This window comes from Diceros bicornis, chromosome 14 (genome assembly GCF_020826845.1).
Source record: "Diceros bicornis minor isolate mBicDic1 chromosome 14, mDicBic1.mat.cur, whole genome shotgun sequence".
In the NCBI taxonomy this organism is placed as follows: domain Eukaryota; kingdom Metazoa; phylum Chordata; class Mammalia; order Perissodactyla; family Rhinocerotidae; genus Diceros; species Diceros bicornis.
The window spans coordinates 20,580,981-20,608,760 of NC_080753.1; the positions used below are offsets into that span (position 1 = coordinate 20,580,981).

General features: G+C 42.6%; 1 protein-coding gene across 2 annotated transcripts in view; it reads right to left on the reverse strand.

Annotated features, from left to right (window-relative positions):
* Positions 1–24,702, reverse strand: part of RUNX2 (RUNX family transcription factor 2) — a 124,259-nt gene extending 99,557 nt beyond the window's left edge. For both annotated transcript variants that reach the window (XM_058554226.1, XM_058554225.1), the window contains exons 1-3: positions 24,298–24,702; positions 15,188–15,344; positions 9,013–9,117 (exon numbers count right to left, since the gene is read on the reverse strand). In XM_058554226.1, the coding sequence (XP_058410209.1) occupies positions 9,013–9,117; positions 15,188–15,344; positions 24,298–24,675 (640 nt within the window). In that variant the 5' untranslated portion in view covers positions 24,676–24,702. The remainder of the gene's footprint in view (positions 1–9,012; positions 9,118–15,187; positions 15,345–24,297) is intronic.
* Between the last annotated feature and the right edge of the window lie 3,078 nt (positions 24,703–27,780).

The following is a 27,780-nucleotide window of genomic DNA, read 5'->3' on the forward strand; positions in this document are numbered from 1 at the left end:
TGATGTAGTCCTTTAAGACAAATTTGGATAGAAAGTTCCAAAGCACATTAGGTCTTGCCCAAGGCAAAACAGTGAAGTAGGGGATTTAATTTCCTTTCCCTATATGCTCCTTTCTTTGCCTTCTCCCCCTCCAGAGAACATGCTCTCCCACCTCCTCTCCACTCATTGGCCCTAGACTCTTCAGAGCCCCCCATGATGAAAGGCGCTTAGACCCATTTCCCTTCATCCATCTTCCATGAAACTACATCTGTCCTGTATTCCATTCCCTTAAATACCACTCCAACTAACCTGATAATAATGGCCTAAAAGTCTCAGCACAAAGGAAGGACTAGTCGCGTGCTCTCGGGCACTCAGAGCAGACAGACTTTCAGCAGGGTGCCTCTCATATCACATCATGTTGGCGGCCAGCGAACACAATGGCTGACATTTTCAGGAACAAAAACTGAGAGTATTCCGCTAACAGGTTCTCACTGAAGGAACTACCAAAGGATCTACATCAAGAAAAAGGAAACTGAATCCAGAAGGAAGAACTGAGGTGCAAGAAGGAATAGTGAGCAATAAATCAATAAACACATAGGTAAATATAAAATAAACAGCTTAAACACTGATAATGACTAATCCAGGGAGTATAACACAAGGATAAGAATATCAGACAACAACATTAGAAGAGAGGGAGCGACTGCAGTTTACAGTATGCTAAAGTTCTTATATTATTCAAGAGGTGGGCAGAGATCATGATTAATTCTATTAAGACAAGCATACACGTTAAAATGGTAAGGATAACTATCAAGAGAAAGAAAGAAATTAAATGATAATTTTCAAACCAATAGAGGAGGAAAGCTAGCACATATCTAGAACAAAACTGAATAAGAAATATTCTGTAAAAGGGAAATATTTGCAAAAGGGTTTTTATATGGAAATATAAAAACCAAAAACTTGCTCTTTAAAATTACAGAATCCTGCAGTCTTAATAGCACACCAGACCTGAAAAGCATCAGACTCCACACCGCTATGGCTGATCCACAGCAATTCTGCGACGCTTGAAGAAGGCAACGACTGCCTTCAAGGCCCGCAGAGGCCCTGCCTGCACACTTGACTCACTGTTACTTTCTAGTGTCCAGGACTTCATCCATCGCTCTCCCTCTATCTCCCCAAACCTGCTCCCAATAAAAGATTCTACATCATTTATTTTTACCTTAATATGAATTTTAGTCTGAGTTACCTTTTCCAGAGGTGTTTGGATTTAAGCCTTAATCCTGAATTTTGATGAAGTGCTTTGTCTACTAGCAAATAGATTTTAGCCACCAGTGTGCAGTAGCAGAGAAATCTGGAGAGGAACAGGGAGCCCTTCTTTTGCTACTTAAACACCACATCCCAAATACAGTCTTCTACTTGAACTGCTGCGTATAACCTTGAATTAAGATTTTAGGTTAAAATGTTAGGTCTAAACAGCTTTTATATACTTGCTGAATTTCCAAAAGTTACTTGAACAACATGAGCAATTATTTTCCATACCCAGCTAAATAAAAACTTTTTTGAGATTCTACATAAAGACCAAACATGTGCTTTAGCTGACATCATAAATGTATCCTATAAATATGCTAGGTAGGGACAAGTATGAATACGAAGAGCAACACACTGAAGCTTTTCTCTCTGTTAATTTTAAGTATATCCTATTCTCCTCTGGTCCAGTTGTCCCTGAAGAAAATGCCATAGTAGAAACAAAATAGAAGGAAAGTAGTAGTTCAGCGATCTAGCAGGAATTCTCTCTCTTGGGAAGGAAAATTCATTTTTTTAATAAATAAAACCAAAAAAAAAAAATCTCTCTTTCAAGTCCCTAACACTGTCTTAAGAATGAGTGATTTCTGACTACACCAAGATACAAACTACTGACACATTTGGATCAAGTATACGTGTGTTTTTAGAACACATATCACTTGAAACCCTGCCATGCTATATTTAGTTGGAAGCAAATATATCAACTGGAACATATGCATGTGAAAATGTGCTCTTATTGTGAAAGCCACAGCTCCTTGTTAACACAAGTCCAATACAATGAGAAAGCACACTGAGGACTGGGAAGCCAGGGAAGAGTGCAAAGGAGGGACACGAGCATGTTTTAACGGCTGTGATAATTTGCCATGAAAGGATGTTAAGGCCATAGCTCCTTGCTGCAGCATGCCATGTGCTGCTGAATTAAATTACTGCCATGCAGTCTGCTAGCGAAGGAATGTGTAAACAGGCCATATATCCTTGCATCAGTTCCACAGAATGTTGCACAACACAAAATGCCTCTCGATGTGTCATTTCCTTCTTGGCCATCTTCCCAGCTCCTGACAGTCAGTCAACAAAAAAAAAAAATACTGAAAGAGATTTAAAACGGCTCTTCTCAAGAGCACATTCCACCAACCACCAGACACAACCTCCACCAGCACTTCTGACTCCCCACCTCTTCCATCCTCCTCAAAGAAAGGGAAAAACGGAACAGTTTTTCTAACTGTTATTAATCTCTTAAGTCAAAGATTTTCAACACCGTTTTATATACTAGTGACCAAATGATTAACATTTATGACAATCAAACTGCTGCTTGTATTTGCTGACTTGTAAAGATCAAAACACGGCATTTACCCATGACCTCCATTCCTTGGGCACTTCAGAGACAGCAGAGAACCAGGGGAAAGTCTGCAAGTCAAGAAGTTGAGGGCTTTCCTCCTAATGCTTTGCAGTAAGGACTAAAATTCAGGCATGTGGCACCAGGAGTACAGTACAAGGAGTACACCAGGAGTACAGTACAAGGCCTGTCAAGGTTTTCTCAAATTGTTTTCACAGACAACAAGCATGTGAATGCAAGAAATGCGTCCAGAGGTATCAAATCACCTTTAAAAAATTCTTCTGCTATCCCTCCATCCAACACATTTTACACATCCCCCACCTTCTTTCACACGTGACCAACCTCTAAATAAGCATCCACCATCGATAAATAAGTGAAGGTCGTGGGCCAGCCATCACAGAAAGCCTATTCCTTCACCCAACTAGGTTGAAGAGTAGTGGAAGACAAAAGCAAGCTGCCACTGACATCATCTGGAATGAGGAAGAGAAAATGCCCAGCCCTCCATTCTCTCCACCCTTTCCTGGGCTAGAAAACCGTCTCAGAACTGGGTAGAACAGCATGAGAGAAACATGAGCTGAGGCCCTGCCCGGACCACCCCATTCGGTTTAAGTCTGTTACCTCAAGTTTGTTACAGTAAAACTTCGGCAACTGGAAGTGCCTCAAGAATATGGAATAATCAAATGTCCTCTGAAGCTTTAAAAACTTGTTGATGAATTGGGCACAGGTGAGAATGAGCAAACAGGGAAAGAAAACAGTTTGGCTGCAGGACCTGAGCCTAACGAGACGAGTGCACCAGGCACTAAGGCAGTCCTAGGAGCAAACATTCCCTCCACTTCCAGAGAGCCTCTCACTCACCTGAGCGCCAGCCCCTACTGACATCACCAAAGGGGCCAAGAGGAGCGTTGCAGCCATTAACTCTAAGCCTGCAGGAAAGGAGCTGGATCACTGGGAAAGAAAGGGCAGAGCCTCTCCCTTTTCCCACCAGGCCTGGACAGGTAGCTGGTCCACTGTGAACAGCAGTGTCCCAGCAGTAAGTATACGGAGGATGGCTTTGGTCCCTCCTTAAAAGTAACTAGGATTTATGTCCCTGGGGCACAACACACAAAAACTCTTAGAAAACCACACACGTGTGTTAGCTATCAGGTCTGCAGGGTGCTGGCAAGTGAGAATTTTCAAAGCTGAGTGATATAAAGTATAAAATCCCCAGGCTTGTCCATTTGAGGATTCACAAGATACTTCTTCTACAGACGTGCCACATTGCCAGGCAAGGCTAATAACCTGTTTATGTTCAAACATCTGATGTTCTTCTCCCCTACAAGTACTCATCTGGCTCAGCTTCATACTGACCTGCTAATACCAAGCACCACAAGGTAACACCCACCCTTAATTCATCTGATAATTACCAAATTTGTTCAATTCAGAATGAAGCTACAATAAGCGACACTTGGAGTCACCTTGTAGAACTTTAAATGTCCCCCAGATTAAAAAATCAAGAAACCTTTCAGAAGATAATACCTCGAAAAAACTATTTCTCCTGTTGCAACAATGACATTTACCATCTAAGCACCTCTGGAAGTTGAAGATGTTGGTGGTCCAATGAACGACTGTCCCCATCAATCATATCTTTATGGGGTTTCTTCTCCTTGAATCTAGGCTGCACCTGTAGCTTGCTTTAACCAACAGAACGTGGCAGAAGTAACTCCATGCCGGTTCTGAGCCTTAAGAAGCATTAAGAAGGCCTGAAAGTGCCCATTTTTGCATGGTAGGGAGCCCTGTGCTGCCATGTAAGAAGTCAGACTGTGCCAGACAGACTTCATGGAGAGACCACATGGAGAGGCCATGTGGAGAGGGAGAGGTTCTAGGACAACATGGAGAGAGAGAAAGGCCCCACTGCCCCATCATTGCAGCCAAGCCCAAACCTCCAGTCATCCAGCCAAGGCACCAGACATATGAATGGAGCCATCATGGATGTTCCAGCACCAGCCACCATCTCACTGCAGCCACGTGAAAGACCCCAAGCAAGACCACAGAAAATCCACCCAGATGAACTCCAGTCAACACACAGAATCATGAGTAATAACAAACTGGTTGTAGTTTTAAACCATTATGTTTGGGGATGGTTTGTTATTTAGCATGGTTTGTTATTTAGCAATAGACAATAGAAAAGGCAGCAAGAGAATTAAAAGGATTCTAGCTATGTAAGGTGATTTCCTTTTTCCATCCTCCGGAAAGCCAAAAATATCTTTTCCATCCATCCTCCTCCCTAACTCAGAACCACTACTGTAGAATATGATGTTGCTAACCAAGTTTTCACCTTCCGGTAGAAGTTCTTCAAATCAGACTGCAGGTGGAACCAAGTGCATAAAGGGAACAAAGGATCCTAATAGAAACTGATGTTTAAAAGAGTCAGGTATCCAAATGCATTACTGTTGCTGCTGCTGCTACACTGACTTCTCCTGCTGGCGAGCACACAGCAGTTATTCTTCAGAGCTAACTTGCCAACAGAAGGTCAAAACGCCTTGCCTAAACACAAGACTTACAAATTTGGGATCTTAAGTATGATGTCATGTCTTAAAATGATAAGCTGGCAAAGAAAATAAATGGCATTTTGTAAAGATGTGCACCATTTTCATGTTTACACTACTTAAGATGAAGGTTCTAATAAGTCATCGGCTATGTTCCTTTAAAGGGAAGTTTTATAACTGAGATGAATCACAACTGCAGAAGATCAAAGTTAAAAAACATCAATGATGCCATGGGGTACTTTTTAATCTTGTAATGAGTGATGATCATGTGCTCTTATGAAGTTAGTCCAACTGCCAACGCCAGATGTGTATATTAAGAAAAGAAGTTGTTTGTGAAGTGACAGCACCGGTTCAGCTGCCAGAGACAGAAAACATAGAAGGACGAACTCTTTCTGATTTCTGAGTGAAAAGCAAGTCTTGGCAGATGTGTTGATCAGCAGAGCCTCAGAGGAGGACACGGGTGCCATCACATCCTCTCTTGGACTTTGCTGCAAACAAATTGTGTTTATCATCAGTTCTGCACAGCTGTCCTCAGGCAGCATGAGTACCTGCTCAAGGCACACTTTATAACACTTATTAGTGTCATTTACTCATGAGTAGAAATTAGTAAAGCCATCAGCAAGAAAAAAAAGTAATACACTAGAGAACAGAATCTAGATAGTATCCATTTCCTGGAAGCCTACTATAAGCAAAACTCTACAGCAAACTTCTGACACTGGAGGAAATTGATGTAATGACAGCTAACACTTAATGAGCACTTACTACATGACAGTAACTGTGCCATGCATTTTACATACATTACATCATTTAACATCTTTGCAGCAACTGATGAGGAAGATTATTATTATTCGCACTTTAGCAGATGAGGAAACCGAAGCAAAGAGAAGTCGGGTAACTTGCCCACCACCACACAACTAGTAAATGGTGGAGCTGGGATTTCAATCCAGACAGTCTGTCACCAAAGCCCACACCCTTAATCACCATGCTATACTGAATAAAGACTCAACTAGTTAACCCAGAACTTGTCCTTGTTCCACTAGCTCATTCACTAGAAGTAGCCTTTTCAATATATACTCTGATGTTCAGAAGGAGTGAAATTCCATTAAGAGGAATCAGTAGTGCAAAATCATCAACTCCTTCAAATCATTACAGTAATAATCAGATGTATACTATTTCTATGACAACCACCACTTAAAGAATTATAATTTGGTGAGAGAGGAGGCTAAAAGAATTACATTAATTGTCTTCTTTTTCGCCCCTCAAGAAAGCCTTTTTCTAAAGCCCTTCTCTGCTAACAGTCAATAAAATAAGCCACTTTGAAATCCAGAGCAAGGGTTGGCAAACTACAGCTTGTGTGCCAAATCTGACCCACCACCTGTTTTTGTAAATAAAGTTTTATTGAAACACAACCACAACCATTCATTTATATACTGGCTAGGGCTGCTTTTGAGCTACAATAGCAGAGTTAAGTACTTGTGAAGGAGATCATATAGCCTATAGAGCTGAAATTATTTACTCTCTGGCACTTCATAGAAAAAGTTTGCCAAGCCATGTTCTAGAGGATTCTCCATTTAACATTATCTATACACCAATCATTCAAAATCCTATTATACTCACACAGTTGAAGAAAACTGAAAATCCTGGGCATTTTCCACATGTAGGGGTCTCAAAATTAAATAATAATATGAGAAGAGCACTATCCTACAAACATTCAATGCCCGGGATGGCCAAAAGCAGGGCAGAAGGAAATAATCCAGGACAGAGAGTGCAGATTGTAGGATTAAGATGTTACTGATACCAGACCCATCTGTATATCCAGACACTGAATTTGGCAAGTCACTTCATGATGTCAGAGAAATGACATCACATTTTCACAGATATTTTTGCTTCACAAGAGATGTTACTCAGGCTGATCCGGGGCAGTGGTCTGCCACTCAAGATCTGTATCTGCTTCCCCCTCGCATCCTCAGCACCCTCAGCAGCACCCAAAGCCTGAACTCAGGTCACATGTATACCATCTGCCCTCTCTACCCCCAGCCCTCATTGCTTTCAAAGTCCTGCTCGGCCTTTAGGGCACTGCGCCTATCAACAAATTAATTCTGCCAACAACCTCTTGGGAATCAGATAATGCTATCCTCTCTTGAAAGAGAAGTGACTTTCCCAAAGCTACCCTGCCTCCTCACCTTTTGTCAAATCTTTCAGAATGGGGCAGCACCCATACTTCCCTGTTTCCTCTCCCAACCATCAACTTTTGAGTGGATGGACACATACACACACCCAGACACACAGACATACACACACACAATAATTATTTTTCCAAGAACTGAGAAAAGCAGCTGAGATCAGCGGGAAACATCTTTAAAAGAGAAGTATTAGTAGTGTTAAATGTTAAAAGACTACTACCCTGCCTTTTCAGGAACTCAAGCGTTAATTAGATAAAATGTTACAAGGTGTCTTCCATCACAAGGCATCCTCTCCGATTTATGGCAGTCCAGAAAAGTCAGGCAAAGCCCCAAACCAGGCAAGACAGCCCTGCTCTGTTCTATTCACCTGCACCGCCTAACCTCTGGCCCTTATGACCAGAGACTTGGGGCAACCCAAGACCTGTGTATGGCAACCGCCTAACACCATATTCTCAAACTGAACAGACAGGGACAGCACTGACCCAACGCTGTGAACCTAGAAGAACGCCATACACATGAAAGGAGGAGAACAGAAAAACCTCCAAGACTGGCTTTTGAGACAGGAAACCTCCCTAGTTCAGGCAAGTAATCAGCCTTTGTGAAAAGAGACAGCCGCAAGAGGAACGGAAGGCACCGTATGTTCCCACTGCTCAAAGATGTGCTACTTGCGGAGAAGCAAAACTTTACCAGCCCTTTTCTCTCAGTTTTAGGGGAAGAAAAGACATGCCACTCTCACTGCCTAGGCAGGTGTATTGCTATCTAACAAATATTTCTGCCAGCTGTACCTCTACCAGAAACCAAATTAAACTCTCTCAGCACAATGGTTAGGACTCCAGTGTATTCACTCATCAAAGGCAGAAGTTCTGTATGATGTTTCCATGGGCACAGAATTTTTAATGTTGTATATATCAAATAATGTTTAATCTCTAAATACACTTAAATACTGCTATGCCAAGTTTGTTCAAATCAGTGTTGAGGGAGAAAGCAAACCTGTTTCAATTTAGATTTAGGAGGAAAATGCATATTAGCCCAAATGGATTATGTGTACTACCTTAAAACTGATGCTGGTTAAACCTTCTGGATGTCCAGACAGACAAATAAACCAAGGTGGATTTAAACCTGGTTTGACTCTATCTGTTGAAAGAAACTATCTATAACAATTACTCGAACATGACCAAACAGCGGTGTTGTAACAATCAAGCAAGTTATCATTTGCAAATAAATTCTTTGTAATTAACCAGTGTGCTCTTTATAAAGGGAACTGAGTGGGCGAGTTAAAAAGTTAAAACACATTCTTAGACCATGGGAAACATACGCAAATGCTTTTTGACTAAGCTCAAGATTTTTCAGTCAAGTCTTTTCTTCCTCAGCTCTCATGGGTCTATTCTGCCCTGTCTATTGTGTACAGTGGATGAGCAGAATTTCTTAGGAAACAGTTACAGTGACTGAATAATTATGCACTCATTTCCCAAAGTTATGTAGGCCTTAGCAGTTTTGTGGCAAAGGTTAAAAGTGTAATTTGACTTTCTACTAACTCTGAAGTTCTACTGAATGTCTGTCATAAAAACAAGCAGATAGCAAACTTTGTAAAGAAGCTACTGACATGAAAGTAGTCTTAACTTATTTGGAATCAGTTCCTCAGAGGGTCTCCACCAACTCTGTTACCATTTCCGATAGGAAGGCAAGTACTTACTTCTGGGTTCCCGGGGTCCATCCACTGTAACTTTAATAGCTCTGTGATAGGTGGCTACTTGGGGAGGATTTGTGAAGACAGTTATGGTCAAGGTGAAACTCTTGCCTGCAGATGTAAAAGGGGAAAATCCACAGTGAATATAAAAAGATAGTATTGATGATAATATAGCAGCATCGATGTCCACATTGCATTTTAGCATCTCTGAGGAGGGGATGAGACAAAGCCAAGAGTCAGGACCCCTTATTCTAAATGAGAAACCTCTGATGGCCACTTCAGGAAGTTACTAAACTCGTTGAGTGTTAAGATCGTCATCTTCATTGCAGTACTACACAAGGCTCCAATTCCAAATACAAAGCAGCTCAGTAGCAACAGTTGTAATAAAAACAAAAACTTGGGTCCACTTGAGGAGGGTTCTCTTCCTTTCAGTTTTCTCCAACATCAGGAACACATCCAAGCGCAGACAATTTTAGAAGTCTTTATTTAGGATTAGGTCATGACCCCATGAAAGAACAATAGTAAATCACTGTTGATTATGTTATTTATTTCACCATGGCTTTAGCATTTCATTTCTTAACTGCGCACTACAATAAGAAGATGAAAGAGGAAGGTTCTTATGGGAATCATTTTAACAGGAGCCAGTGTCTCCTGTCCTGGCCTTAATGTGCCTGTGGTATGATGATTTCATCATTACTGGAACAAAGTTTTTCTCCTCCCTGCCCACCCGCCTTTCACTAACATACATCTTTGCTGTTAAATCTTGAAATAACTCCCTGACAGTGACTTATTTTTTCCTAAATGTACATGACATCTCCCAATATAAATATGGATTTTTGCTTTTAGGAGAGGGTGAGCTTCATCAAAATATTATATCTGATCTTTCAAATTAAGGAGCTAAAGGTAATGAATAAAGAGGGGAAAAGACAGGGAAAGTTTGGTAGCAGATTAGGACGTCTGCTTTCTCCAGGAGAAGATACCAGACTCTGTTACACAGGCTCACTGACAGTTGTAATCAGTTAGATTTGCAACGGTTAGTCATGTCAGATAGTCAGAACTGCAAACTGTTACAAGACAGGAAAAGGTGGGTGTGAAACAGTGACTCAATAAAACATTCAGCAATCCCAGGCCAGGGTATTCATTTGGCCTGCTCCTGTAACAGACCTTTAAAAAGCTCATTTTGTTTTGCTTTGTTTTTTGGTCAGAGACTGTTTTTCCCTTTACTGAAAGCTGAGGATATTAAATCAAAAAACAAATCTTAAACAATGTGTAGCAATGCAAAGTTTAATGCAATCTTTTCAAAGCTTAATATGGAACAGGTTATATACAAGGCTTAATGTGGAACAGGTCTTTGGCTGTCAAGTCTAGTGAATGGGTTTTCTTTCAACTCAGATCATATAAGTTCTTAAAATATGTTTAAGACACACATCATTTGTTATTCAGTATATATATTTTTAAGTCTTTCTGGCTATACTTTTCCATGGCCAAGAGAAAAAAAAAAGGAAAGAAAAGACAGGAAGGGGGTGGGGGGACAGGGAAAGATGAATATTGATTAGAAACCTATTAAATGCCAGCCAATTTATACACATTATCTCATTTAATCCTATCCAGTTAGGTTTATCACACCCATCCTACAAATGAGGAAACTGAAGCCCAGAGAGGCTTAGTAACTTAACCACACAACTAATAAGTGGAAAAAAATCAGGATCTGAACTCAGTCAGGTCTTCCAGACCCTAAAATTAATGCTCTTCTTTTTAACTTTGTCAGAGAACATTTAAAAATATTAATAGGTAATTTATTTCAACATGTGTCCCAATCAGCTCTATAAGATCAAGAAACAGTAAATATAAATATACTAATACAGTATCTCGGCCAGGATGATGAAAGCATCTATTCTTAAAGTGTTATTGATATATCATATTTCATCCACTATATATTGAATGTTACATGGATTTAAGTAATTTAATTGTCTGGTTAGGGAATAGAGAATTTATTATAAACATTAAGACTAACCAGAAGAATAGGCAACCAGGAGTCTAAACTAGTTACAGAAAACTGAAAGTCCACAGAAATGAAGATTAGAAAGTTGAATAGGAAGTCACTGGATCCAGATCAGGACCTCAAAACAATGGAAGGTCTGGAGGAGTGAACGAGATGAATCCCTGGATTAAAAGTTAATTTACATTAAACCATTAAAAAGATGCCATTCTGGGCTGGATCAATGGTCCATGAGCCAGGGCTGCATTTCTAACATTGGCTCCAAGGGCAGTGCTTGGAAGGCAGTTGTCATCCATGGCTTTAATCTTAATAGATCAAGGATGTATATACATATCAGTTGTCCTTAATGACTCTAAATGACCTGCTAGAGATACTGTCCATGAATTTCTCTAAACTGGTTCTGACAATATTTCTATTTGAGACTTTTACAACTTACTTAGGATATTAAAAGTCATCGATGCTTCTCCCAAATTCAGAGAAACACTTTGTGTAGGAACAAAAGCCAAATATAAAATTCACCTTATAAGCATAAAGTATCTAAATAGTCAAAGTGGAACCAGTTTTCTATAAAGTCTTCTAAAAAAAGGTGGGTTTTCGGGCCAGACTGGTGGCGCAAGCAGTTAAGTGTGCACACTCCAATGCGGCGGCCTGGGGCTTGCCGGTTCGGATCCCAGGCACGCACCGACACACTGCTTGGCAAGCCATGCTGTGGGGGCATCCCATATAAAGTGGAGGAAGATGGGCACAGATGTTAGCCCAGAGCCAGTCTTCCTCAGCAAAAAAAGAGGAGGATTGGCAGATGTTAGCACAGGGCTGATCTCCTCACAAAAAAAAAAAAAAAAAAAGGTGGATTTTGTGGGGAGGAAACAAGTATTTAAGTATGACTACAGTCTTCTAAAATCAAATCCTAAGGATCAAGATGTACTTTAACAACTAAAACAAAAATCAAGGAGGGTCCTTCCAGTTCCTATTGACCCTTCAGAAGGAACATGAACATAATGTTCAAGAAACTTCCAGAAACTACCACCCAAGTAACTGGTTCTTCACCTTATAAATAATGATATATTTGCTAAGTCAAATGCTTATGTGAAAATTCATGATTTCCTTAAATTAAAAAAAAATTTCCAAATCTCATTGTTTATCACTTTCCATAAGTGATAAAAACGCAAGTTTCTACTTAAAAATGCATGCTCTTACTTAGGGAGCTGGCACTCATTCGACAACTAATTGTATCATCCTTGGCTTCATTTAGGAACTAGTTCTGCAATATGTCCTCAAGTCATATATTTTCTGAGATAAATATAGAAGCTGTCATTGAAAGACAATTACAACCTAGCCTGAGGGGCTGTCAGGAATAGTCAGGAGGGATAAGAGTGTGAGCAGGAATTGTATCCTAAATTGATAAAGTACCATGCTCTGTATACTGTAGGTGCTTAAAAACGATTATAAATTAAAAGCAACACACGACGTCAAAAGTGACGAAGCACATGAACAAAACTTAAGGACCAAAGTCATTTTAAACACTTCTGTTTAAAATATAAAGGAGAAAAAAGGAAAAGACAATTAAAAAACATAAGCCACCCCTAACTTAATGCAAGTTTCATTGATGCTCTACTTTTATTCCAGAGCACTTCCAAAAGTTGTGGTCATCAGATAACTCACAATGCCAAAGTAAGTAGTGATGTGACTCCTTTATAAATCTAAAACTGTTTTTCAATTTCTGAGAGTTTATATTCCTACCAGTGAAAAGAAAAGGTATAACATTTGAGGAAATTAGCGTTTTTTAGTTTTTAATGCTACTGAAAATAGAAAATTGAAATAGCTGGGGAAAAAATACAAGGGTATTAGCGGGTTAATCCGGACTTCATGATTTAAGAGAAATGTAGAAGTGTGAAAATCAAAGAGGAAGCTGGAAAGAGTCTGTTAGAAAGCAGGTCAGGTACACAGGCAGGTTAAAGCGCTTCCTACCACTGAAAAACTGACCCTTTTTTTTTTTTTCAAAGAGTGATATCTCTTATCAGTGTTCTCTGTCCTTTCTCTTCATTTCAGTTTGATATTATTGTTTCGTTTCATATAATGAAAATGTAGTGATCTAAAAATCTATTATTAGTGATAAATCAATTTTCCTTTCTCTCTCCACCCGCTCCCCCCACCCCCAATCTAAGTCTCGAAGACAAGTCTGGACCAATTTCTCCATCCTGCCTCTGGCAGCAGACTGTAGCATTTCAGATCCTCCACCAAGTCCCGGCTGCTTCAAAGGAAAAATCCTACTTTCTTCAGTTAAGATCATAAGAAATATAGGGGGAGGGGGTCAGCTCTGTTTGGACATAATTACACTTCATCAAAAGAAGCTTTCTTCATCTTCCATGCGTGAAAAGTCTGCAAGCAGTTAAGTCTGTCTTTTTTTTTTAAATATAAAAATTGCTATTTGGGAAACCAGCCAAAACTCAGAAAGCCAATATAGTAAAACAGTGCACACCCTTTGTTTCTCTTTGAAGTTTCTTAAATAAATATGTTGAGGGTTTACAAAGTACACTATCACTCTGCCATAGCTTCTACTCAAATTGATCAGAGAAAAGTTATGCAGCATCTATATCATACAAAAGCAAGATGAATGAACATGCTGGCTTGAATCTGTAAAGTATAGTGACCGATCTTTTAAACACTAAAATTACTTTAATTAAAAACAAAGTAATATTACATAAGAAGAAAGATGCCATTCGGAGCATACAGGTAAATCATCATGTTCAAATTTTTCTTGATTCTTACTAGAAAAAAAGAGAAACTTTAATTGTACTGCAGACCTGCACCAGTAACTGAGAAAAAAACAAAAAAAAAGAATGAATACACACGCATACACACTTCACACCTAATCAGTCAATAGCGAGATAGGATGTGTCTTTTTTTCTTTTAATGAAAGTAAACTAAACCTGATGCAGAGATAACCCCTTTAGTTTTGATTCTACTAGAGGCTCTGAGCCTCATTTTATTCAAACAACCTTTCAGTGACAGTATCTCATTAGCATGCAACATTTTTTTTTTTTTTAAGTTAAAAGGTACAACTTCTTGGCCCTGTTCCTAGAAAGTAAACTAAAACTACTCATCGGAAACAGCCTTGCTTGAATTTCCCTTATCAAGTTTTTACAATGGTAATAATTTGACATCAGATCCAAACTAAAGAACAATTATTGGACATGGTTTAAAAATTGATGCTTCTCATTTCCTAATTCAAACCTGAGTTGCATTAATTCTGTAGATCTTTATAATTTATTTCACCTCAGTCCTAAAGTAGTCTATTTTCTCTCTTCTTATCAAAATACTTAAAATGGAAATATTAGAGTCAATAAATAAATAAATAAACATAATAATTCTAATGAACGACTATTAAAAGTCTCTCTATAGAATAAGTAAATAAAAGCCAAAGTATTGGTTTCCTTAGAGACTTCTTTTTAAAACATTAACCCCATTTATGAAACAACTACAAAAACCCTAAAAGTGATTATTTTCTATTTTATTATCTTTTTAAGGATTCCTAAGATTTGAATATGGATTCAGATGGTGGAAACACTTAAATAATGTGGAAATATTTACAGTCCTCATCATTCATCTGTCCAGGCAACTCTGTATGGTCATTCTAACATAAGTAACACATTATTCACTTATTCAACTGAAAAGCCTTCTATAAAAACCTAGGATTTTTAAATAGATTCTTATTATAAGAGTAAATTAAATCATATAGAGGTAACATATGTGACAAGTGAAGAACATTATGCCCGCTGTCCTTGCTACAACTTAGAGCAAAATTGATATTATCAGGAAATTGATCCAATGTATTCCTTTTTCTTTCCCCATTGCCACTCAATTTACTCAGTTATTTGGCTCCTCATAATTCAGAACTTGAACCTCCACTGTTCTTCTCTCCACCATATATGCTCACACTAGTGAAATTAGGAACCAGCTCTTCCGAAAACATTGTTTGAATTTTCAATACCATAAAACAAATGAAAAAGGCCTGAGCACTCAGAAAAACACTCAACTTCATCTGGACATATTTAAATAAAACCTCCAGTAATTCTGTTCAGTAGAAGGTGCTGATTTGTATACAGACTAGCCTACATTTCATCAGAGGAGTCGAATGTGTTTATTTCATTATCAATACTGTATTAAAAATCAGAGACCTACCTCGTCCACTCCGGCCCACAAATCTCAGATCGTTGAACCTTGCTACTTGGTTTTTCATAACAGCAGAGGCATTTCGGAGCTCAGCAGAATAATTTTCATCGTTACCCGCCATGACAGTAACCACAGTCCCATCTGGTACCTCTCCGAGGGCTACCACCTACATAGAACAGGAAACACAGCAGCAACAATGGCACATCAGAAAGGCTTAAAAACTGAGAATATATTCTCACTGTAAATGGTGTGTCTTATTGGGACTTAGTGCTCTGGTCCAATAATGGCAGACAGAAATGAGGCATCCGAATATGGGTGAGGATGCCACTTCAAACAGACCAATGTTGCAGGGTCCACCCATTTCAAAGGCAGGCAAAAGTTTCCTTCATTTGTTGTTGGATTCTTCACAGAATACATGTACATTTTTATTAAATCCCCATGTTAGGTTGTCCGTAGGAATTATGCCACAGAAGGAAAGCTGATGCCCCATCTGCAGATTGCGTAGTACATATTAAGGCACCGCCTGTCTGCAGCCCAAAGCACCCTGAAGTGTGGTCTCATCCAGATCACAGGCTAGAAAAAGAAAGTCTGGGGGCAGGCCCAGTGGTGTAGTGGTTAAGTCCACTGAGGCCCAGGGTTTTCGGGTTCCAATCCCAGGCGCAGACCTGCACACCGCTTGTCGGGCCATGCTGTGGCAGCACCCCATACACAAAATAGAGGAAGATGGGCACAGCTGTTAGCTCATGGCTAATCTTCCTCAGCAAAAAAAAAGAGGAAGACTGGTAACGGATGTTAGCTCAGAGCTGATCTTCCTCACCAAAAAAAAAAAAAGAAAGAAAGAAAGTCTGGTCAGCTCTATGGGAGAAGACATTTAGGTGAAATCTTAGAGTTCCTGACTATATGGAAGCCTAAATATGGTGTGGTACCCAGGACTACATTTCACCTCCTTACTTTGGACTAGATATTCAGCTTTTAATCACACTGCAAAGAATTACCGAATGCCCAGTATGCAGTGGGACACAGTGGGATATACAAAGCCATCAAGAAGCTCAAAGTCTAGGTGCAGAATAAAGACATGTTACAGGCTGAAAATGATGACTGAAAAATGAGTGGTATAGACAGAAAATACAGTCTTAGCCAAACTTCTATTCTGTCTTGTCCCACTTGCCATTTTGGAATGACACGTTTGCCTCCTTAATCATCAACAGTTAACCTGCGGCAGATTAACTCAGTCAAGTAAGGATCCAGAATAATCCATCTTTGAGGCTAATAAACATTTTCACTACTCCAAAGCTAGGGATCACACTTGTAACCAGGGTGGGCTAACTTGCAAATGGGTGCCTCTGATTAACATGGAGCCTGGTAAGGAATGTTGGTGCAGAGCCTTCACTGTCATATGTAAAACACACTACTCTTAATCCATTACCAAGACCCTGCCCCTTGATAACATCTTTTCTCTCAACTAACTTCCAGGATCCTGTATTCAGATGATTTCCATCTCTTCCTCATTAAGCTTCCAGAAGCCTTTGTGGTGACTAAACAGTGGCTCTAGCTAGAGCAGCCCACTACTCTCTGACACCACCACCCACGTGCGCTTGCCTGTCTGGCAATCATCCCACTCACCCTGCCTCTACTCCTAGTGCTACTCCCTCCTTTGTCAAGATTTCCATAAGGCAAACCCAAGCATTTAATTCTATGCTCCCAGTACAATTTGTACATACTCTCATTAAAGCAGATTTCTTATAGTGTGATAAAACACACACTAGAACAACACTTTAGGGCTGAATTTCCCCCACCCATGAACCCTACCCCAACATTTCTCCACTATACCCTCTGCTCCAGCCAGGAAAACAACCAAACAAAAACTTGTCAGTATTTTTTTCATCCTTACTTTTCTCTTAGTCTGTTTCTCAATTCTGTTCCTTCTTTAGCACTTTGTTATTCAGTTCAAAATCCTAAAGCTTTCCTTAAATTACAGAACCCACTTCCACAGCATCCCACAGTACTCAAATGATCCTCATTTCAATGTACATATATTTATGATCTAGCTACTCTTTTTGACACACTAGCCCAAAGCTGTGAGACTCACTCCTTAGAGTCCAGATTATACTAGACTGGAAACAACATGAGGGAAGGGCATTCATCTGTCTTGTTCACTACCATATGCTCAGCTTCCAAAACAGTGCCTGGCACACAGTAAGTGTTTGATAAATATTTTTGAAATAAATAAATGAAAGAGCTCCGTAAAGAGCACCACTTCCCAGGGCCAGTGGTCTGTGAGGCTACCAGCTAAAACTCTAAGAGAGAGAACCAGTTAAAAGGTTGAGTCAGCATCCCTCGCTAGCAGCTAGGAGCCCCTGCTCCGAACTAGTTTTCTGACAACTTCTTCCATCCCAGAGGAGAGGGAATCATGCCGACTATCCTTTACCAGGGGTGTATGGCTACTCTATTCAATCCGAGAAGTCTCCCAGGTCAAGGGTAAATCCCTTGAGAACATGACTTCCTCCCTGCATACTCCATCTAGTAGCTGAAGTGGCTACTGAATATAGGTAACGCTGCATTCCTGATGGAGGCAATGTGCTTTTCAATTTTTCGAATTCACACTGCCAAAAATGTGAACATTTGAAAATACTGAAATAATTGACTATGTTTGCCAGTATTCATCTGAATGTTTGACATTTTTTACACTCAGCATATTGTGTTTTAACACCTGCTGTGTGGCTTTCTATGTCAGAGTAAATATGGAACCAGTAAGCATATTAATGAAGGCAGAAAAGTTGTACTGTTTAGAAGAGAATGAACGCACCAAAAATCAAGAGCCTCCCCGCCCCCCGCCTTTTTCCCACCTCTGTTACATATCTGCCATGATCTCACACAAGTAACTTCATCTCCCGGAACCACAGTTTTCCAATATAAATTGGAAATAATTTTTTGAAAGTCTGTAAAATGTAGAAGATACTATATAAGTATAGAGTGTAATTACAATGATGTACTTTTTGTAAGACGAGGAGGCTAACTTCTATTCCAAGTCTGCTGTGTGCTAAACATAGGCTTTTACTTATAAGCATCCTTAAACGGTTCGGTTGAATACGCGATTCTTCACTTCATGTCCTGAGATATTTTTTGGTGTCGTTGAGAGATAAAGGATGACTGACTGCTGATGGGTTTCACTCCAGGCTGGCTAAATGTCAGAAAAAAGTAAAGAAATCTGCCCCAATATAAAGATTTTCAAGAGCTCTGGGACATTATTATTTTACTGCATATTTTTAATATAATGGATTTCTTTTGAGTTAGAAGAAAAGGAAAATTGATTCAATATGGGAAAATATGAAAGAAAAGATCCCTAAGAGTGAAATACATAAATCCATTTTTCTTTGCTTAAGCAGCATAATAATGACCATATTAAATGCTGGTATGTTTTACGGATTACATTTAATAACAAAACAAATAGGTACTCACAAATTGTGCAAGTCTTCTATGAGGTTTTGAACTTGGCCTGAAAAAAACATGCTAACTAAACGATATAGTGACAACTTTTCCTGTTATGGCTGAATTCTATTTTAATGGCTAAATATATTGTTTTTTCTGCTACCAAATCAGATTCCTAATGTTTTTCTGAGGAAAAAAAGAGGGGAGGGAGTACTGTATTTGATTTTATATCAATCAAAAGTGTAATTATATGTTTGAGGGTTTTAAACAGAACTAGATCTCTGAAGCTAAAAAGTTTCCCTTGGAGATTCTCAACTGTGTTTATCTAAAAGAAAACCAAAAGAATCAAGAAATTTTTACACATTTCATCTGTACCAAACCCAAGCAATGGAAAACATTTTAAGGGGTAGAGAGCAGTCAAAAATTGCTCTTTAACTAGTTAGGAGTAAGCACGCAATAAAAGTTGTTTCCACACTACCCAATACAAAAGTTCTGTCCTGCAAAGAATAATTTGTGATGAAATCTTAACAATTACTTTTCTAGGTGTTTTTAAAATACAAAATTTACAAATTCAAGAAACTTCATGGGAAAGAGGGAAGTCATTTTGTGTCCTAACATTTCAGAATAGAGAAACAAGTTCCTTTATTTAGCGCACCTCACTATAACCAGCATTTAAATCACATGATACGTAGCTTTTTCAAAATAAAGTAAAAAGCTATTTAACTCTAGAAACGCTATTGAAATTTTGTTTGAGACTCCTTATGATTAGATCTGTGAATTACTCTGAAAGAGGAGCAACGGAGAATTAACTCAGACCCTGAAAATTGTTTCTGTGGTCTTATTATATGGAAATTAAAATTGCCTATGACATATCCATGGACAGAAGTCTAGTCTTAACTAATCAATTACTGCTACGGACCAATATCATTTGGCACATTGTACTTGCCGCAAAATTGAAATATAATTATTTTTCAAGATAGAATCTGATCAAATCCTTCTTTGGAATAAAAAGAGAGGTAAGGAACTAATTGCAAGAGGAAAAGTTTTATTCCTATAGTAATTATTTAAAGATAACTTTAAATAAACTATCAAAAAGTTCCACAAATATTACAGCTGATTTTTAGAATTTAACCTAGAATTTAGGAAAATCCAACTGAATTGTAGAGAAAAAAGGCAATACAATATAAAATATCATTTCGTAATTTTTAAAATACATGTCAAAGACAAATTTGATGGGAATTATTTCAATTTAAGCCAGGAATTTGGGTGCCATGTATCAAGCTGGTTTAAATCATCTAACAATGGATATTCTGGAATTTTGAAAGAAAACAAACAGCAATGCCAAAGGGGAGAAAATAATAAAAGATATCTTCCCATGACTGTTTTCAAATATAAGTTTTTTTTAATTTTTTATATATTTATTTTCCATTTAAAATCATTTAGATTACCTTACTAATAAGTTTTACATATTGAATCCTAAAATTTTTAACTTTAAATAATTTTTACTGCATTTAAAGACATAACACAAAAATGTGTCTGCCCTCAGACAACTTGAAATCTATTATGATTTACATAATTTGCATAACAATTCATAGTAGGCTTAATAAGGTTTGAACAGATTTAATAACCTGTTTTCCTTTGCGTAGGTATAATTACATTCAAAAAGACACAGAGATGAAATCTGATCATTAAATATATAAGGAAAATACAACTCACTAGTGTCAAATATTTATTAGTTGCCTACTTGTTTTTGAAGAAAAAAATGGCCAATGATGTTGAAAAAATTATTTTCAAAAAGAAATTGCTCCATCATTTTGAAACCCTACTTATGACAAATACTGAAAGGTCTCATTAAACATATAGAATTAACTATGAGTGATAGATCACATATCTAAAAATGTGTTTTCTTTCTTTAACATTGCCAGAAAAACATATGATACTAGTAAATATGCAGTCCAGTGTTCTCTAACTTAAAACAGCACAATAGTCTTGCACTACTTTTAGTTTTAAAATATACATCTGGACTTAAACTTTCCGCATAGTGTTTCAGCAGGAAGCTATTTAAAGCAACTGAGTTATGAGCCCTGAACACCAGGTTTCACGGTGGAAATGCTGACAGAGCCCTAACTGGAAGGGTGCTACTGGATACAGGGTGGACATGTTCCTCCACCACTTCTACCTGACCATCAACTATTGAGCTTAATTTGCAAACAGCTTTTTTGTCACTAGAATTATCTAGGACAGAAAAGGCCTGGGATCCTCTAATAGTATCCCTTAACTATTTTAAGCTTTCAGTGAGATACACCTGAAAGAAATGTTAAAAATATTTATTTCCATTTCCTTGACACCTGGGAGGACTGAACATTTCAAAACTGTAGAACTTTGTTAAAAATATAATGCTAATAAACAACTTTACATATTTTAAAGTGTACTAGTTGTTTTTGCATTTTTCCATGTTGAGTATAAACGAATTAAGTACTTTTGTGTATCCCCAAAACAAGATCTTTTTTTGTATAACCCCAGATCTCTACTAATAGGTTACTTCCGTCTTAATACTATAGGTTATCAATATCATTTTGAAGCACTATTTTAAATTAACATATCAAAACACAGTCTATTGAATTCATTTCTGATTCTCTACAGTGCTGAGCTCAGTGTCACAGACATAAAATACGGGCCCAATAAATACCGTATTGATTTGAATACCAGACTTCCCAACAATTGAGTTCTCTGTGTGTGTTTTTAAATATATTTACCTATCCTCTATCTACCACACAACACTATAATTTACTTTGCACATAGCTCTAAATATGATAGCCAAATTGCTATCATCACTTTTAAAACTAAGACTTCATATTATTTCTTCATTGCAGATGTATTTGATTATGTTGCAAGAGTGAAGAAAGTCTATTGCTCTCAGGCTTTTATCTCGAAAGTAAGGTAAAGAGAGGCTGTTTTTACTAACGTTCAGATGAAAATAAAAACTGTTGTCAAAATCTAGATGTTCCAAATATCTACACCTCTTTTTCAGCAGAGACAAAACTTCTATATTGAGTGGATCTCAGCTATCATCAGCTATCTGAATTTTGTTAAACACAGGCATGGAGGTGGAAAACATTGCGAGTCAAGTTTTAGGTTAACTGTTTTTCAATTAAAATATATAATTTTATATGTCCATGTGTTGTCTACGGTTTTGTTTACTGTTTGAAAGTAAAATTACTCTGTAATTAACAAGTATAACTAATAGCAAAGAAAGCAATTTATTTTCAAAATTAATTTTAAAATGGTGGTAATGAGAAAATCTAAAGATAACCAAAATATCTGAGAAAAGCTCAAACTAAATTGCATTCTCTTTATGCCAAAAACATCTTTTCTATCCAAAATACTAATACTCAAAATTAACTCAGCAGCATAAACATAAGAGAATAGTTTAAGACAGTTATACCTAAAATACGTTTAGCAGAACAAACGGAATGTAAAACATCGAACATCTAAAGGATATCTTTAAAAATGTAGGCACCTATCCTTATATTTTCACATATCTTGACTTGTGGCATTGTATAGACAAAATATCTACTTATTTGCATTATTTGCTGTTTTCACTCAGGTTTTTTGTTTATGTTTTGAGGTTTTTTTTGGGGGGGAAGGTTGGTGGAAACAAATTTCTCACATAAGGCTAAATAGAAAATTCTAGGCCCTTGGACGATGAACATTGTAAAAGATATCTCTTGTATGGAAATTCAAACTTCTACAATTCACATATATTCTGAGTTTTTCATATTTCAAGGAAGAAAATATAACCTACAAAATGGGTAGTTTACAAAAGGAGAAATGGGACGGTTAAAAAAAAAAACACATTTCTTGAGCCAACTGCAAAATGAAACTTGCCCCAGAACGCAACATCCCCTTTCCATAACAATTCATTCTGATTTCTTTTCTGATATAAGACCCAGCGAGATACCCAGCTCTAATTGACCTGGACTCCTCTTTCCACGCCACCCACACACGGAATCTGAATTGGTGCGTGGGGGGCAGGGGGCCGATCAACAAATGGGAACTGCCGGTGGCCCGTGGGAGTTTCGCCCCAGGATTCCCAATGCAGGAACTGGCACGATTCCTCCCCATTTTCCCCCTCCCTCAAGGCCTTGCTCACCCTGCTCTCCAGAGACCCCAGAACCCAGGGGACCCAGGCCCACCTTCACGAGTTCAGAGGCTACACAAGGCCGGAAGCGCCTTTCGGAGCGCGCTCTCCTCCCTGTCTGGCTCATCGCCCCCTCCATCCCCGGCGTCCAGTCCCGCGAGTGAGGACAGCCCAGGAACCCGTTTCCCCATCAACCCGCCGCGCGCTCGGCCTCGGGGGCTCCGCGTCTCCCCCTGGCGAGGGCTGCCCGGGGAAATCCTGATCGCATTACGGAACCCCCTCGGGCTCCTGTGAGAGGCTCGGGACCTGACACCCTCAACCTGCAGCGCCGCCGCCTGCGATCCCGCCGCCGACACCCGCCCTCCAACTAACGGGCCGGGCTGGCGGAGGAGGCCGCGGGGCGCGCCGAGGGCGCTCTTAAGCCCCAGGGGTCACTCCCTCCGCGCCCAGGCCACCGGCCCGAGCCTCCCACGACCTTTCAGAAGCAGGAGGGACCCGTGGGATTTCAGTCCTCTGAAAGTCATCGTAAGACAAATCCGCACATTTCATCTCTGTTCAAGGCGGGCGAACTGAAGGCATTTCACAGGTTTCCTCATCCCTCCCAGGCGGGGCGCAGCGGGGAGCTGGTCCGGGCTGAACCGGGCGGCCCGAGCCCCCGCCCCCTCCACTGGCCCGCGCCGCCCCGCACTCGAGGGTCAGGCGCCCAGGACCCGGGCGCGCGCCGACCCCAGCGGCCCCGCCTTCCTCCGGTAACGGGAACTGGCGCGGGGCTGTAAGCCGCGCAAACGCCCCCGTCCTGTCTCCCTCTCACCCTCCCCGGGTCCCTAGGTTCGCCCGGGACCCTCTTGGACACGCGTAACGCGGCCCACGGGCCGCAGCCGGCACCCGGCGCCCAGTCGCGGGCGCGAACGCCTGGCGCCGGCGCCCCACGAACAGTGGCCCCCGAGCCCGGGAGGGGCCGGGCCGCTGAGGCTCAAGCGGGTCAGAGAAGGGGTCGCCGAGACGGGTGGCGGGGCGTTCCGCGAGGAAGGAGGAAGGTGGGAGCGCGCGGAATCCAGGCGAGGGGGGCGCGGGCAGCCCGCGGTGTGGGGTCGCCGGGATGCCCGGGGAGAGGGGATGCCCCGGAGTCCAGGGGAGAATGCCGGGGATCCTCGCCCCTGGGGAGTGGGGGGCGGGGTGGAGCAAGTCGGGGTGGCGGCGCAAGGAGTGGGCACCTGGGGGCTGCTGGGGGGAGGGGAGACGGCTCAGAGGAGTGGGTTAGAACATGGGCCGGGAGGCTGGAGGGGTGATGAACGGATGAAGGGGACAAGGGCTGCGGTGGTGGCTGCGGGCACAGGTGGGAGAGGGAAGCATCTGCGCAGGGTCACTGCGCCCTGAGCCCGCAGGGGGATCTGGAGGAAGAGGGCCAGCCAGGGGTCCCTCGGGTCAGAGCCACCAAGGTAGGAGGCCTTGGAGGCCGTCCGGGCGCCGGCCCCCGCGGGCAGAGAGACGCCGGCGGGCAGGTCCCGCGGCGCCCAGCCGGGGGCGGGGGGCGGCCGCAGCTGCTTACCTTGAAGGCCACGGGCAGGGTCTTGTTGCAGCGCCAGTGCGAGGGCAGCACGGAGCACAGGAAGTTGGGGCTGTCGGTGCGGACAAGCTCGGCCGGGTGGTCAGCGATGATCTCCACCATGGTGCGGTTGTCGTGCGGCGGCCGCAACCGGGGCACCGCGGCCGCTGCTGCCGCCGCCGCCGCCGCCGCTGCCGCCGCCGCCGCCTCTTGCTGCTGCTGTTGCTGCTGCTGCTGCTGTTGCTGCTGCTGCTGTTGCTGCTGCTGCTGCTGCTGTTGCGCAGCCACCACCGGGCTCACGTCGCTCATCTTGCCGGGCTGCAGGCTGCTGGAGGGGGGGCTGAAGCGCCGGCTGGTGCTCGGATCTACGGGAATACGCATCACAACAGCCACAAGTTAGCGAAGTGGCCGGGGGAGGGGGAGGAGGGTGGAAATGAGGGGCGAGGAGGAGGAAATTGGGGGGGGTGGAGGCGAGACGGGGGAAAGGGGATGGAGGTGATGGGGCTGAGGAGGTGAGAAATCAAGTTCGATGAAGCCAACTGCCGGGTGGAGTCTGACGGGCCCCGCGGTGGCGGTGCGGAGCAGTTGGGTTGGCGGGTGGGGAGACCCGGGAGGCGCTGATCCTGCCGAAGCCTTTGGAACACCCGGGGTGGCAGCTGCGAACCGGCGCGGGGATGTGTTTCGCCCGGCGAGGCGGGGGGCTTCAGTTTGCAGCTTGGAGTGGGGTCCCTTGGGGCACCACGTCCTGGGTGCGCTGGCGCCCCCTCCCAGTTGGAGTCCGGCGGTGGAGCGGAGTGAGTTCAGCAGTCCAGCTCCGGGGTCGGCATAGCCGCGCGCCACCCGCCACCGCCGCGCCGCGCCACGCCGAGCGCAGCTCCCCAGCTGCAGGCGTCCGCGCCGCCGCCCGCCCGCGCCGCTGCCGCCGCCTCCTCCGCGGCGGCCGCCGCTCCCCCCGCGCCGGCTGCACGCTCAGATTCCTCCCGCGGCGGCTGCCAGCCCGGCCCCCGGGCTCGGCTCCTTCCTTTCCCTTCTCTTCTTCTCGCCCTCTCACCGCCACCTCCTTGCATCCACTCCCTCCTGCTCTTTGCAAAGCTCCCCTGATCCTCGCGCTTCGAGGTGCCCAGAGGTAAGTCGCGGGCAGCGGAGCTCGGGGCAACGGATCTCGAGCCTGCGAATCGCAGCCGCTGCCGCCGCCCGCCGGCCGCGAGAAGGAGCCCCCCGGACGCCGCGCGCAGCTTCCGAAGCCGAGAGAGGCGGCCCCGGTCTAGGGGGAATCTCGCCTGGTTGCGTCCTCTTGCTTCTCCCCCCTCCCCCCAGGACAAGGAACCCCCTCTTGGTCGGATGAGGTTGAAGCTGAGACGCCAGAGAGCCGCCGGCTGATCTGACTGTCGTTATTTTTCGTTGTAACTTCAGGAGAGGAGGAAGGAAAATTCTTGAGCGTCTGTGCTGACTTCTCAGTACTCTTCACCCTTCCCCCACCCCACCCCCACCTCTGCCCGAGCGGCTCCTGGGGAAAAAAAGATTTTGCAGGGTTTGGGTGCTTTTTTGTCTTAAGTGACACAAAAAATTGGGGTGGAGGGAGCACTTGTCAAAATAGTTTTTAGAAACTCAAGTGGGTGGCTGGACACTTTTGTCTTCTATATTCAAACTTGTCGTTCCTAGAGAACAAGGATGAGTTTTTTTAAGGACTGGAAAACTGTCGGCTTGATGATTAAAATAAGTTGCAAAAACCTTGCTGGGGAAAAACCCCAGCAGTCTTCCATGAATTTCAATCTTTTATTAAGTCTATTCTGCATCTAAAACTAAGTCTAATGTCTTAACTTTCTTCCCCACCACTCCCGGGGGGGGGGAATAAAAATACAAAATAAAATATTCAAAATGATTCAATGGCTATTTATTTATGTATTTATTTCCCAACCTGGGTTAAAAAAGCGACTTTGGATCCCCCCAAAAAGTTGTGGTCGAGAGGATGAAGGAGCGCGGGAAAAAAGCGGCAGTTTTACCTAAAATGTGGTTTTTGGAGGCTGGGATTTCTAATGATTAGGTTTTTGTGGTTTATATAGACACGACTCTGGCTAAGGCGATCATTACGCTGATGAGAGTCAGAAGCACGTGGGTGTCTCCGACCAGCCTCAAACTCTGAGCCTTCAAAACAAATCAAACAATGTGCGGCGCCCACAGAAGCCGGGAAATCCGCTTGAGGCTATTGCACCCCTAAGAACGGGGCACAGGGCCCTTTCCACTCCACGTTGTGTACTGCTAAGTTCCTTGCTTACTGTCAAACGCCTTTAACCTCCCAAAGCTTGAAAACGTGTTTGCAAAAAGAATCATCAGTTGCCAAAGTTTCTAAGGTTCCTAATAGCGTAGCTGACACAGTAATAAGTGATTTTATAAAATAAATGAAAAATTATAATGCCTGGCCCTAGGAGTATTAAGGAAGCAAGATAGTTGAGTCATCACTTATCTCCCCTCATCTTATTTAAAACAATTCATACACCCATTAATCGGCGAATTTATTGCTCAGCGCAAACGCCTCTGTCACTCTGGTAGCGACCTGCCACAACCCTCCCTCTCGGTTTTTAAAGCTTTTCTTCCACTGGCTGAGACGGCGCTCGGGGTCTGCGCCTTTGCAGGGGCCTGGGAGAACTTCGAGAGCATCGGGGGCAGAAGGGGGGCGCAGAAGAGAAGACCTGATTCCTGTCACGGACTCTGGAGCCCATTTCAAGCGCAAGATGAACTGGCAGGGATGCAGTTGCATGACTTGGAGACCAGGATTGCCCTCTAAAGAGATGCGAGGGCGACTGAGCGTCTTCCAACCGCTGGAGCAGAGGTGGGGGGCGGGGGGGCTAGGCGTGCGCCCTCGCGGGAGTAAGGATGGGGTTCAGGGGGCACTGCTCTGTCCTTCCTCTTTTGGGCTTTATTTTTACCTTCCCTTTCTCCATTCACAATTCCACTCCTCCCTTGTCCGTCTTTCCCTTTCCCACTTTTCTCTCCACGTTCCCGCCTCTCTCCAAAATCCCCCCACAGACGCGAGCTTCGTCGCCGCGCCCCTCCCGCCTCCTCTGCCTTCCCAAGGCCGCCTGCCACCCTCGGTGACGCATTCTGCATCACCCGCTACGACACCCCCTCCTCAACCTACTCCTCGCCCCTGGCCACCTGGCTTCCAGGCCCGGGCGCCGCCGGGGTGCGAGGACCCCCTTATCCCGGCGAACTTGATGCACAGCGAGGAACCAAGCTGTCTGCTGCGCGTGCGATTTTTAATTATCTTTTCGGTCACAGGGGAGAGCTCTAACCCCGGGCACCGCCGCGCCGCCTGAGCGCACGGGGGTCGACTCTTCCCGAGCTGCACGCGGCCGACCCGCCAAGGGAAGCCAGGCTTACCCATCAAAAAAAGACCAGACTGCATCCATTACTCTGCTACCTTACACACCCACTCACATGCATTCGGACGCGCACTCTCGCACATCCACACTCTGACACTTATAA